Source organism: Crocuta crocuta, unplaced genomic scaffold (genome assembly GCF_008692635.1).
Source record: "Crocuta crocuta isolate KB4526 unplaced genomic scaffold, BGI_CrCroc_1.0 scaffold334, whole genome shotgun sequence".
NCBI lineage: Eukaryota > Metazoa > Chordata > Mammalia > Carnivora > Hyaenidae > Crocuta > Crocuta crocuta.
The window spans coordinates 3,687,148-3,700,232 of NW_027533260.1; the positions used below are offsets into that span (position 1 = coordinate 3,687,148).

The following is a 13,085-nucleotide window of genomic DNA, read 5'->3' on the forward strand; positions in this document are numbered from 1 at the left end:
CAGGAAAAGGGGGACAGTTGGGATTCAACTTTGGGGCTCAGGGAGAGTTGGGAGAGGAAGAAGAGAAAAAGGGACAGAGGGACACACGGGCAGGGCCTTGCATCCCGCCAGGGGCCAGGGCGCCCCGCTCGGGTGCTTCTGTTTGAGCCTCAGTTTCCTCGTGGCCCAGGGCAGGGTTTGGCCCGGGGGCGGGGGTGGGGGGGCGTCAGGTCCCTGTGGCCCCCGCAGTGTGTGTACTTCTGTAATGACAGCGGTTCTCTGCGGCTGATCGCGTGGGGTTCCGCGGTTGTGCGGGGTTACACTTCGTTCAACAAGTTGTTTATGGAACGTGTGCCCGGCCCTGTGTTGCGTGCCTCATTCATTCATGCACGCATGCGCGGCATGTCTCATTCATTCATTCACCCACTCATTCCTTTATTCTTGTGCCTGGTGTTTGGCTGGGGAGGGGGGGAGATTTCTACGTTGAGTGGGGTGTGACAAGTTGTTAAGGGACACTCAGATGTGCATAGTTGACAACTGTGAGATGAAACTGAAGAGGAGAGGGGACAGTGCACATATGCATAAAGGATGTGCTGCTTCTGTGGGAAGTGCCCAGGAGTGGGGCCCCCCCCCATATCTCCCCTCTATCCCTCTCTTTCCTCACCTCTGTCTGTCTTGCATCCTGTTCCTGGAATGACTCCACCGCTCTCTCCCCTCCTCCCTCCAGTCCCTGCTCTGGGAGGAGCTGACGGTTAGCAGCCAGCTGATCCCTGACCCCCATCCTGATCCTCAGACCGGAGACCTGGGTCAGTCCCCCTCCTCTGGACCCTCCTGCCCACACATCAAGAATCTCTGATGGGGGGCGCCTGGGTGGCTCAGCTGGCTGAGTGTTCGACTTGGGCTCAGATCATGATCTCGTGGTCCGTGGGTTCGAGCCCCACGTCGGGTTCTGTGCTGACGGCTCAGAGCCTGGAGCCTGCTTCGGATTCTGTGTCTCCCTCTCTCTCTGCCCTCCCCAGCTCATGCTCTGTCTCTCTCTGTCTTAAAAATTAATAAACCAAAAACAGTTTTTAAAAAATCTCTGACGGGACATTTGCACAGACCAGGGATAGAAGAGAAGACCCTGGGACAGGGCCCTCAGTCCCAGTAAAACAGCTCCGTGGGACATCCGGGGTCCACAATAGCAGGGCTCAGACACAGATGAAAGGGCTGGCTCCTGGGGGGTGGGAGAGGCATCTCCTGGGTGCCGGGGTAAGGTTTCCTGACGCCTCCCTGGGGCTCTCCCCCTCTCCCCTTCCCCCCAGTACGATGAGCTGCCTCACTACCCAGGCATCGTGGATGGCCCTGCAACCCTGGCTGGCTTCTCGGAGGCAGTGCCCTCGGCACCGAGAGCCCCCGGGCCCTATGGCCCACACCGGCCTCCCCAACCCCAGCCCCCCGGCTTGGACAGTGATGGCCTGAGGAGGGAGAAGGATGAGATCTATGGGTGAGTGGGGACAGCTCTTGGGTTGCGGCCCCTTTCTTCCGTCTCTTGCTCTGTCTTGGTCTCTCCATCTCTTCCCCTGGGTCTCCTGTCCCTCTCCCAGGTGTTCGGTACTCCATCATCCCCCTGCCCTCCCCTCCTGAACCTTCTCTCCTGCTTCCCCCAGACACCCGCTCTTCCCGCTGCTGGCCCTGGTCTTTGAGAAATGTGAACTGGCCACGTGCTCGCCCCGTGACGGGGCCGGGGCTGGGCTGGGCACACCTCCAGGCGGTGACGTATGCTCCTCTGACTCCTTCAACGAGGACATCGCTGCCTTTGCTAAGCAGGTGGGCACCCCCATCTGCCCTGTGCCAGGAGAGCCAGTGAGGAGGGGGGGGCTGGAGACAGGATGCGCCTTCTCTGGCTTCTCTCTTCCTCTCAGGTCCGCTCTGAGAGGCCCCTCTTCTCCTCCAACCCGGAGCTGGACAATCTGGTGAGATCTGGGCCCTCCCCAATGCTCCCTCCTCCACAGGGGTCTCCTGTCCCACCCTCCATAACCCTGGGGTTCTTTGTGGGAGCAGAGAGATCACCTGACCCACTTTCTCAAATAGTGATAATTGTTGCCCTTTTGCAATGACTAGAGCCTAGCGTTTGAGAACGTGGACCGATGGCCTGAGTTCAAGTCCAAGCTCTGCCACTCACTAGTTCTGTGAACCAGGGCAAGTGGCTGCATCTCCTTGTGCCCCAGTTCCCTCATCTGTAGCTAGTAGTGGTTTCTATCTTGTGGGGCTGTTGTGAGGATATAATGAGCTAAAAAGAGTCAAACACTTAGATCAGTGGCTGGCCCAGAACAGAGACTGAATAGACATGAGCTGTTCTATCACTCAGGACAACAGAGCCCACGCCAAAATGAGTGCAGGGACTTGGCTGCGAAGGAGAGAGGAGAGAAAGGAGAGGGAGAGGGAAGGAGAAATACCCCAGCTTCTCCCTTTACTTTGGTTTCCAGCTCCCGCCGGGGCTTCCTATTGGCCGAACCCTTTGGCAAAGGAGTATGGGAAATGTAGTTCGCAGGCAAGGGTGGGAAATAGAGCAGGGGACAAGCAGGCAAAGGATGGGGTATTTTTATTAGAGTGTACATCCCTCTCTCCTCTTGCGCTGGATCCTTTCCTGTCTCTTGCACCTTTTGCTTCTCTTTCTTTGTCTCTGACTCTCTAACATTCTATCTTCCCTAATTCTGGGTCTCTGTCTCTTGCTCTCTTCCCCTGTGGTTCTGTCTCTCTCTGTCTCTCTGTCCTCTGTCTTCTTCATTCTATCTCATTCTTCCTGTTCCTCTGTCTCCTTTTCTTCCCCCTCCCCCCTCCCCTCCTCATCTCTCTGTGGCTCCTTCTGCAGATGATCCAGGCCATCCAGGTGCTCCGGTTCCACCTGCTGGAGCTAGAGAAGGTGAGTGCTTCTCACTTCCCCTCACACCCTCGCTTGCCCCCCCATCCCTGCTCTTCTCGCCCCCTCCACCCCTCCTTCAGGCTCTCTGCCCACTGGAGTTGGAGCAGAATGCTCCCCCATCCCTGTACACCCCAGCCCTGGCCCCCGGGTGGCCCCCCCAGTACCCCGGTGCCCCCTCAGGTCCACGACCTGTGCGACAACTTCTGTCACCGCTACATCACCTGCCTCAAGGGAAAGATGCCCATCGACTTGGTCATCGAGGATCGGGATGGCGGCTGCAGGGAAGATCTCGAGGACTACCCGGCGTCCTGCCCCAGCCTCCCGGATCAGGTGGGCCGGGCATGGGGCGCCAGGCATCACCCCGCACCCCGCAACCAAAGCCATGAGCAGACACAGCTGGGCTACAGCGTGGGGGCGCACGCACACCAGCCAGACTCACACAGCCAGGGTCACACACGCGGGACCACAGGTCTTGTGCTAACAGTGCGACAGTTACATAGACCGAGACACGGCTGGATGACGGTGCGTGCGCACACACGCGCACACACTCACACCGACAGCTGCAGACACCACCCGTAGGCTCGGCTACACACACACAGCTTTAGACACAGCTACACAAACTGTTACAGCCACCGCCACGGTTTGGCGAGAGCGCACACCACACACTCAGACACACACCCCAGCCGCGTAACGGCATCAGGGACCGCACCGCCTGACAGCGCAGCCGGCCACAGCACAGCCCCGCAGATGGAGCCTGCGCCAAACGGCCCCAGATGCTGCCACACAAACTCAGACACAGCCGCACTGGGACCCAGCCCTGCTCCAGCACAGCGCCTGCGCACGCGCATGCCCGCGCTGCCCTAGCCCCGTAAGGGCCCCGACCCCTGCAGCCGCGCATGCGCACCCTGCCGCTCAACAGCGCTCAGCCCCAGGTGCGCACGGACGAGTTTCGTTGACAAACCCTCAGCCGCAGTGCAGTGTAGGGCCACACCCGCGAGGTTGTCCTGCCACAAACACACGCGGCAGTTATACGACATGACACATGCACCCCGGATACAGGCACACGACCACAGCACAGTGACACAGACTCGGGCGTGTGGACCCTCTGGCCCACAGCTCCTAATCTGCACATGTTCAGCAAAAGCCCCGTGGGTGTGAGAGCCGGTTGCAACCCACTCGAGGCACAGCCGTATTCATGGCTTCACGCAGCCTCCGATACACATCCGGCCCCATAGAGCCACGAAGCCCTCTTTGTGTGGTCACCGCACACACTGTCTCACAAACGGGACAGCCGGCCCCTCGAGCAACAGCCACAAACTTAGAAAACTGTGGCCTTGTGACAGCCACAGACTGTCTCAAAGAGTGACGCAGCCATGCTCTGATAGTGTCGTGTGTCCCGGCTGTGCCCATGTAAACTCACAGCCAGGCCACAGCCACCTCCTCTCGGGGGCGACCATCCCACCTCGAGCAGAGACGTGAGCACGCCGACGCGGGCCACACAACAGTCTCGGGACCGCTTCAGGGACACCGATGTGGGTGCTCACCCCAGGATCCCCTCAGATCTGGGGTTACGAGAGCCAGAGGTGACCCCAGGTGCCAAGCTCCAAAGCCTTCAGACCGATGATTCTAGAGTGTGCACGCCCGCCCACAATGCACAATTCCACGCAGACATACCAAACCCTCAGAAACCTTCTCTGAGCTGTGGCATCCGCAGCTCAGCCTCCGCAGGACACAGAGGATGCACCCTCACTGGGCCATTTTGGGAGCGACTGTTTGCAAAGCAACAGGCAGGGTCAAGGGCAATCCGTAGGGCAGGTGGGGTACTCTGGGGTTGGACAAGAGCTGAACCCACCCAATCTGCCTTCCAACAACTGAACTGACCAGAGGTCTTGATACAAACCTCAAACCAAATGACAAGGAGGTCTTGATACAGCTTCTGCGGGTGGGTCAGCCTCCTGGGATACAGGTCAGGGTGGGTGGGGGGGAGGCCGNTCCAGGGCATTGTCCAGTCCCTCCAAGTGTGTCAGAGTTTGGATAAAAGAAGCACAACCCACAGCCCGAATTCCCCTGATCGGCAATTCAGAGAACCGACCCGTCAATCTCTGAAAAATGAAAGGTTGTTTTTTCTATCCCCCATAAGTTTAGTGCAAACTCATTTGACAGAAAATCTGACCTGAACTAATGAGAGGCTATTTATAGCCTTTATTTATTCCACTTAGTTAAATATTCATCCATTTTGCTGCAGAAATGTTAATGAGTTTGATGACAGGGTTAAGCGTCAGACCCTAGGGGTGTTGTGAAATATACAGTGTGTGCACGGATTTCCTGTCTAAAAATGTGAAGAGTTCTGAGGTGCCTGGCTGGTTCAGTCGGTAGAGCATATGCAACTCTTGATCTCAGGGTGGTGAGTTCAAGATTACGTTTAAAAATAAATAAATAAGGGGCGCCTGGATGGCTCGGTTGGTTGAGCTTCCAACTTCGGCTCAGGTCATGATCTCACAGTTTGGGAGTTCGAGCACCACATCGGGCTCTGTGCTGACAGCTCAGGGCCTGGAGACTGCTTCGGATTCTGTGTCTCCCTCTCTCTCTGCCCCTCCCCTGCTCACACTCTGTCTCTGTCTCTCTCAAAAATAAACATGAAAAAATATATTAAAATAAATAAATAAAATACATTAAAATGTGAAACATTCTGAATTCTGAAACACTGCTGGCCCCAAAGGATTTCAGATAAGGTGTCATAGATCTATATAAAGTCCTCTTTATTGGGAAATTGCCATATGTCTTTATGTAAATTAACTCATTGAGTCCTTACCCTGCTCTGTGAGGTGGGGACAGTTTGTTATCTTCCGTTTTCTAGTTGAAGAAACAGGCACAGAGAAGTGAAACGACTTGCCCAAGGTCACACAGCCAGGAAAGAGGCAGGGACAGGCTCTATTTACACTCAGGGATCCCAGCTCCGGAGCCCATGGGCTCAGCCACTGTGTGCTACGTTGTACTCAAGCCCTGGCTCTGCCCTCCAACTCTTCTTATTTTCCAGAATAATACTTGGATTAGAGACCATGAGGACAGTGGGTCTGTACATTTGGGGACCCCCGGTCCATCCAGTGGGGGCCTGGCCTCCCAGAGTGGGGACAACTCCAGTGACCAAGGTAAGAAGCCTGGGAGGTGGAGGGGAAATGTGGGAGTCAGTCTGAGGATTGGAGTTAGACAGCAAGTAGGACTTCCACAGGTGCAAGGATGACTGGGGTGTGGAGCAGTCTCCTGGGTGAGCGTTCTGGGTCTCTCTGGTATCCCTCACCCCCTGCCCACAAGTGCAGCATGCCTGTCCTCCCTCAGGAGACGGACTAGACACAAGCGTGGCCTCTCCAAGTTCTGGGGGCGAGGACGAGGAGCTGGACCAGGAGCGACGGCGTAATAAGAAGAGGGGGATATTCCCCAAGGTGGCGACCAACATCATGAGAGCCTGGTTGTTTCAGCACCTCTCGGTGAGACCCTTGGGGCCCAGGTGCAGCGTGGGCATAGAGAGGGAAGGAGAAAGATGGCCATGCAGAGACTAAGGCCCCAAGAGAGACCCCGAGATGGGAGACTGAGGCACGGGGGAAATATTGAGGGCCAATCTCAAAGGGATGGGGACCGACAGGAGCAAGCATCCATGAGTGCTCCCCATGTGTCAGGTGCTGCTAAGGGCTCTGAACTCATTCAGTCCTGACCCCAACCCACCACCTGTTCATCCCTCCATCAGTCATCACCATCCGGCCAGACAAAGGCTGTGAGGGCAGGGCTGTGGGTAGCTCCTTTCTTCTAGAAAGAGGTCTTCTAGCCAGAAGTGGGTTCAGAAACAGGCAGTTTGGCCTTAACCAGTGTCCCACAGTGCCTCGCGGGGAGAGCCTGGAACACAGCGACAGGAAGAGAGTCAGGCAGAGGCTATCACAGAGATAGAAATGGAACGATCTGGGGAGGACTGGATCAGAGCAGGGTGGACACAGGGAGAGACTGCGTCACAGGGGGACAGAGGGGGAGGAACTGGGACAAGGAGAAACAGGCACGGGAACCCTGACAGAAACTCAGAGGGGCCAGTGCTGGGCTTTGCCTCCTTTCCGGTGCTGGCGCCCCCACCCTGAGCTTCGGTCTCCCTAATGAGAGCTAGCCAATTAGCCTCTAATTGCTGCCAGAGGCGGGGGTGCTCACAGGCATAATTGCCCGAAGTTTGGCTCCGCTTCCCCCCACTGGGCCCTGGGGGAGCATGGGACAGCTCAAATGAGCTGGTTCCCCGGGCCCTGCCCCAGTCTGGGCTCACCATCCCCATGGGGCCAGGCCTTGGGGATCAGATGGCAGCTGGGTAGGCAGGGTGATTCTTGCTGGTGGCCACAGCACCCATACCCCTCGGAGGAGCAGAAGAAACAGCTGGCGCAGGACACGGGGCTCACCATCTTGCAAGTCAACAACTGGTGAGTGACCGAGGAGGCTTGTGTGGGGTCCNGATTACCAGGTGCCCACCTTTTCTTGGCTGGGTTTGCTTCTTCCAAACTCTGCCCATCCATGGGAAGGCTCTACTTTTCCTTAAAGGACTAGTCCTTTCTTAAATGACGACCCAGTATGTCCCAATAGAGGGGTCCCCTGGGCAAGGAGCAGGCAGGAGGGATTTAGGGGCATATGAGGATGTCTGGTGAAGACCCACTAACCCTCCTCTTTTGTCTCCCAGGGTCGATGGGGATGAGTTTGAACTTAGAAGGAGAGTGGCATTATCTATAGATTCAGGACAAGTGTGAGTGTCCAATGTCTAGGGGCACTGGGTTGGGGGTGGTGTGGCTCTCAAAACTTGGTAAGAACCCCAGATTCCAATATTGGGCCCACCCAGAGCAGGGTCAGCATAGGTCCCTGAACTGAGGGTTCTCCAAGGCTTAGTGGGAAGATGATTCATCTGTCCATCCATCCACCCATCAACTCATTCACTCATTTCTATATTTATCCATCCACCAATCATCCACCTACACACTATCCATCTGAAATACATCCACTCCCTATCTGTCCAACCCACTTATCCATGCATTCACTCAGCTACCTACCTACCCATGATCCATCTATGCAGGCATCTACTGCTTGTCACCCATCAGAAACTACATCTACCCATTCACCGCCCACCTCCACATTGATCCACCCACTCATGTACCCACCTAGCATGCACTCACCCACCTACCTTCCCACCCATTCATCTGCCTCCTGTCCATTCATACATCCCTAATGTAGTTAAACCCTCATTCCATATCCTGACCAGTCTCAGGTAGGATCCTGATCTTCAGAAGATTCTGGGCTTGGGAGGAAGTGGACATCAGAAATAAATGACTGTCTAGAACAACAGCCAAAACAATATAACACAGCTTGCTCAGAGGAGGGAGACATCACTTATCTCTGAGATATCAGGAAAGATTTACAGAGAAAGTGACTTCTGGGTAGGGTATTGAAGGATGAATAGGAGTCCAGCGGGGAGAAGAGGGAGGAAAGGTAGTAGGGTTCATTCTCTTTCTCTCCTGGGTCTTAAGACTTTAGAACATCTTCTCACTTAGTCTTCATACAAACCCCAAGAGGGAGAAAGTATTATTATTTTCATGTTATGGAGGAGAAAAATGATGCTAAGAAGAGGTCACTTGGGCAGATTCACTTGTCTCAGAAAAGCAGAGGGAACAGCATGTGCAAAGGCCCAGGGCTGAAAGGCTGCCTGGAATTTCTAAAACACAAATCAGACCTTGACTCTGTATTGTTTCTTTTTTTTAATTTTTTAAACAATTATTTATTTTTGATACAGAGAGAGACAGAGCACAAGCTGGGGAGGGGCGGAGAGAGAGGGAGACACAGAACCCGAAACAGGCTCCAGGCTCTGAGCTGTCAGCACAGAGAGCAATGCGGGGCTCGAACCCACAGACTGCGAGACCGTGACCTGAGCCAAAGTCGGACGACTAACCGACTGAGCCACCCAGGCACCCCTTAAGTTTCTGAAAGCCAGAGTCTTTACTTTAGCACTGCTTCATTCATTCATTCATTCATTCATTCACTCACTCACTCACTCATTCATTAAATGCACATTCCCTGAGCATTTCTGTGCCCTGCCCCCATAGGGCTCACTGTCCAGTGGGAGACAGTGATGACCCAGAGTGGGGAGGGCTGGAGTGAGGGAACCCAGGAACTGGAGGAGCCCAGAGGGGGCATCAGACCAGGGAAGACTTCCTGGAAGAGGGGACTTGGAGCTGAGACCAAGAGAATGGAAGGAGTGAGGCAGGAAAGGTGGGAACAGCATATGCAAAGGCCCAGTGCACTTAGAAACTTCACGGCCATGAGATAGCACCCCACTCCCCTGCTCAATCACACACATGAGGGGAAAAGAGGACTGGGCTAGGCTGGTGCTGGCAAGCTGGCTGGATGAGTAATGAACTCAGGTCCCACAGAAAGGCTGGGGGTTGGGCACCTAGGAGGGCTTAGGCACAGAGGGGCCCGGGGACTGGAGCCTGGGAAGGAGAGATGGACATGTTTGTTCAGGGACTGGTGGGTCAGTGCGGAGTCTCAGTTCTGCCCTGACCAACCGAGGACAGGTGTGGCCTGGTCTGACTGTCAGGAGAACCTCAGGGATCAGAAGAGATGGTGAGGGGTCTTGCGCTCTCTCTCTCTCTCTTTCTCTCTCTCTCTCGCCCCCTGTCTTCCTTTGGCTTTCTTGGTCTTAATTGTCTTCTTGTCTCTTTTTTTCATCCCTGTCTGTCTCCCTTCTCCATTTCTGTTCTGCTTCCCTCCCTTCCTCCCCCTGCATTTCTTTTGCTATGGGGCTGATGGGGGCTGCACAGAGGGGCTGATGCAGAGCCAGACCCCTCCCCACTTCCTGACTTGGCCTCTTGTCCCCTGTCCACAGACCCCAGCCTCCGGACTGTGACTGCCAGGCTCACACCTGCTTTCGGTCCCTGCCTGGCCCCCTGACTTCAGGACCCCGCCTCCTAAGGCCCCCAACGCAATGCCTACCTCCCTGGGGCTCCGCCGGGATATGGGGGCCTGAGTGCCCACTTGAGGGGCTCTCAAGGACAAAGACAAGGCCTCCAGGCCCTGCGCCCCACATCTGCCCTCACCTCTGCCTCAAACCCAAGCTGCGATCCTGGGCCTGGGTCTTCAGAAGGTGGTGGTTGGGGGTCCCCTGCCTCCAGGCTAGGGAAGGGACTGGAGGTGGGCTGGGGCTGTCAGGGAAGGAGGGTCAGCTGGATCCGACTTTTGGGAGAGGTCCCCTCACCCTCCAGCCCACTCCCCACTTCTCTCCCCTACCTCCCTTCACTGATGTCTTCTACTTTTTTTTTTTTAATGATAAAGTCTTAAAAACAAAAAGCCACTGATCTGAGTTCTTGTGTCTCTCTTGAGATTCAAATTCTCATCAGCTTGAAGCACATGAATGACTATAATAACAGTTGATACTCTATATTCCCCCTCCCCCAGGACTCTATCAGTCAGCTATTGCTGTGTAACAAACCTCTTAAAGCTTTGCAGTTTAAAACACCAACTTATTTTTTAGCTCATTATTCTATGGGTTGGTATAGGCTCTGCTGGGTGGTTCTTTGGATTTCAGCGGGGCTCTCCTGTGTATGGCTGGTGACAGGTCAGCAAGGGGGCTCTGGTGGCTGGCAGAGGGGCAACAGGAGTAACCGGACTTCAATGTGACATTGATGAGGAGTCTGGTTTATTCTCTTAGAGGCTTGGCTGGACTCCAAGAAAGAACAGAAGAGCCTGAGCCCTCCTGAGGCCCTGGCTCGGGTCTGACACCCAGTTATCTTGGCCACAAGTCTCAAGACCGGTCCACATTCAAGGGAGAACAGACTCCACCCCTTACAGGGCGGGGAAGGGGGGCTGCAAACTCACAACACAGGAGATGGGGACACGGGGCGGAAAGAAGAACTGTAGCCACTTTTGCATCAATCTCCCACACCGGGGCTCTCAGATGACTTTTCTTTGTCTGCTCTATGGGAGATAAATGCAGTTACCCAGAGCTGTCCTTGGAAACATGCAAGTGTGGCCAACAGACCAACAGGCTGCACAGCAGGGAAGTCATGAACCCAGACTCCAGCCCAACCTGCCTGGGTTCAAATCCCCGCTCTGCCCCTTACCAGCCCCATGGTACTCACTTGGACCATACACACCCAAGCTGGGAAACATGAGACCCTCAGAGCCCACCTCAAACCACCACTCACTCAATAGTCATCTTCTTTTTTTAAGTTTATTTTTTTTAATTTTTAAAACCGTTTTTATTTAATTTAGAGAGAGAGACAGACAGACAGAGTGAGAGCAGGGGAGGGGCAGAGAGAGAGAGGGAAACACAGAATCTGAAACAGGCTTCAGGCTCCGAGCTGTCAGCACTGAGCCTGACTCAGGGCTTGAACCCACAGACCGTGAGATCATGACCTGAGCTGAAGTTGGATGCTTTGCTGACTGAGCCACTCAGGCACGCCCTTATTTATTTATTTTGAGAGAGTGTATGTGTGTATGTGTGAGCAGGGGAGAGGCAGAAAGAGATGGTGAGAGAGAATCCCAGGCAGGCTCCCTACTATAAGCACAGAGCCCAAAGCAGGGCTCGAACTCACCAACTGTGAGATTGTGACCTGAGCTGAAACCAAGAGTCAGATGCTTCACCAACTGAGGTACTCAGGCGCCCCATCAACACTCATCTCCTAAGATCTAGCAGCCTCTGGCCCCTCATGATGCAAACAGGGAAACTGAGGTCCAGGGCCTTCAAGCCTGCTCTGCCTCAGGCCGTGTTAGGCTTTGACCCACAGAGGCCTTGAGCCCCAACAAAGTGCTCATGGATCAAATATTCATGGGAATCTCAGCTGCCGTCAACTCCAGGTTCTGGCGATCCGCCGTTCTGATCCCAAGATGCGCTGGAGCTCAGTTGCAAGTTGTAAGTTGTTTGGGTTTGGACCCTTGTTTGTGGAAAATAGCTCCATGCCCCTTCCGGGCCTCTGTCCTGGCTGCTCCCTTTGCCTGGGGATCACCTTCTCCCGCTGAGTCACCTCAGCAAAGTCGCAGGGGAGGCCAAACCAAAGCAGCCCCCTTCCAACTACCACCGCCTCCGCACTGGAATTCGTTTCCTCCTGCCATCCCCTCCCTGGAATTCTCTCCGTCACTAATTTGCCTGTTTATTATTGGCTTGAACCTCAGCCCGCCAGCACCTGGCGCCACCTCACAGCTGGTACCCGGGCCAGGGAACAGGTGGGGATCAGAGGAAGCAGTGATTTGAGACTCCGCCGCCTCCACCCTCATCCACTCAGGCCACAGGGGTCTACTGGGTGTGCGCCCTGCTCTCCGGGCACATCAGCAGGCACGCCGAAGACCACCGTCCTCGGGGGCTGGCGTCCTTGTGTGGGGGACCCCCCAAAGGGCTGAGCAAATGAGCATGTGGTTTAATGCAAGGTGACAGGAGGCTGTAAATAATAGAGCAGGGGTGGGGAGTGGGAGCTACCTGCTGCCAGCTGTGTGCCAGGCTCCGTTCTAGAAGCTTCATACCTGCCAACCGGGTAAACCTTACCATGAAGGAAGTGCAGTCACTGTCCCCATTTCCCAGATGAGGAAAGTGAGGCCCAGAGAGGTGAAATCACACCCACCCAAGGTCACACAGCAGGAGAGTGTGGATCCCCATTAAAACCGGCAGGAAGCTCTCAAGCCTGTGCTCTAACCACTCCACCCACGGCCTCTCATTTTAAAAATATAATTCAGGGGGCACCTGGGTGGCTCAGTCGGTTGAACGTTCTGCTCTTGATTTCAGCTCAGGTCATGATCTCAGGAATCATGGGTTTGAGCCCTGCAGGAGGCCAAGCGCTGAAGGTATGCAGCCTGCTTGGGGTTCTCTCTCTCCCTCACTCTGCTCCTTCCTCGCTCACGTGCTCTCAAAAAAAAAATCTATGTATATAATTATTTGTTTTAATTTTTTTTTAAATATATATATTTTTTTATTTCTAGGAGAGAGAGAGAGACAGCNCTATGATTTTAAAGGGCCTCGTGTGAACCATTCTCTGTGTTAGACATTATTTTGGCCGTTAGGATTAGTGTTTATCTCTCCCCAAACTCCAGGACTGAAGGGGGATGGAGGAGGAATAGACCGCAGGAAGGGCTTCTCAGCCCTCCTTTGAGGGCAGGGGAGGGAGGAGGCAGGGCCGGCTAAGCCCGAGGTGATGCAACGGGA

General features: G+C 54.8%; 1 protein-coding gene across 1 annotated transcript in view; it reads left to right on the forward strand.

Moving 5' to 3' along the window:
* Positions 1-10,196, forward strand: part of MEIS3 (Meis homeobox 3) — a 24,230-nt gene extending 14,034 nt beyond the window's left edge. Inside the window, 11 exon segments of the mRNA XM_077747184.1 lie at positions 1,284-1,465; positions 1,629-1,788; positions 1,884-1,934; positions 2,834-2,884; positions 3,065-3,214; positions 5,922-6,033; positions 6,221-6,369; positions 7,256-7,332; positions 7,587-7,649; positions 9,780-9,868; positions 9,871-10,196. Of these exon segments, the coding sequence (XP_077603310.1) occupies positions 1,284-1,465; positions 1,629-1,788; positions 1,884-1,934; positions 2,834-2,884; positions 3,065-3,214; positions 5,922-6,033; positions 6,221-6,369; positions 7,256-7,332; positions 7,587-7,649; positions 9,780-9,868; positions 9,871-9,920 (1,134 nt within the window). The 3' untranslated portion in view covers positions 9,921-10,196.
* Positions 10,197-13,085: the final 2,889 nt, after the last annotated feature.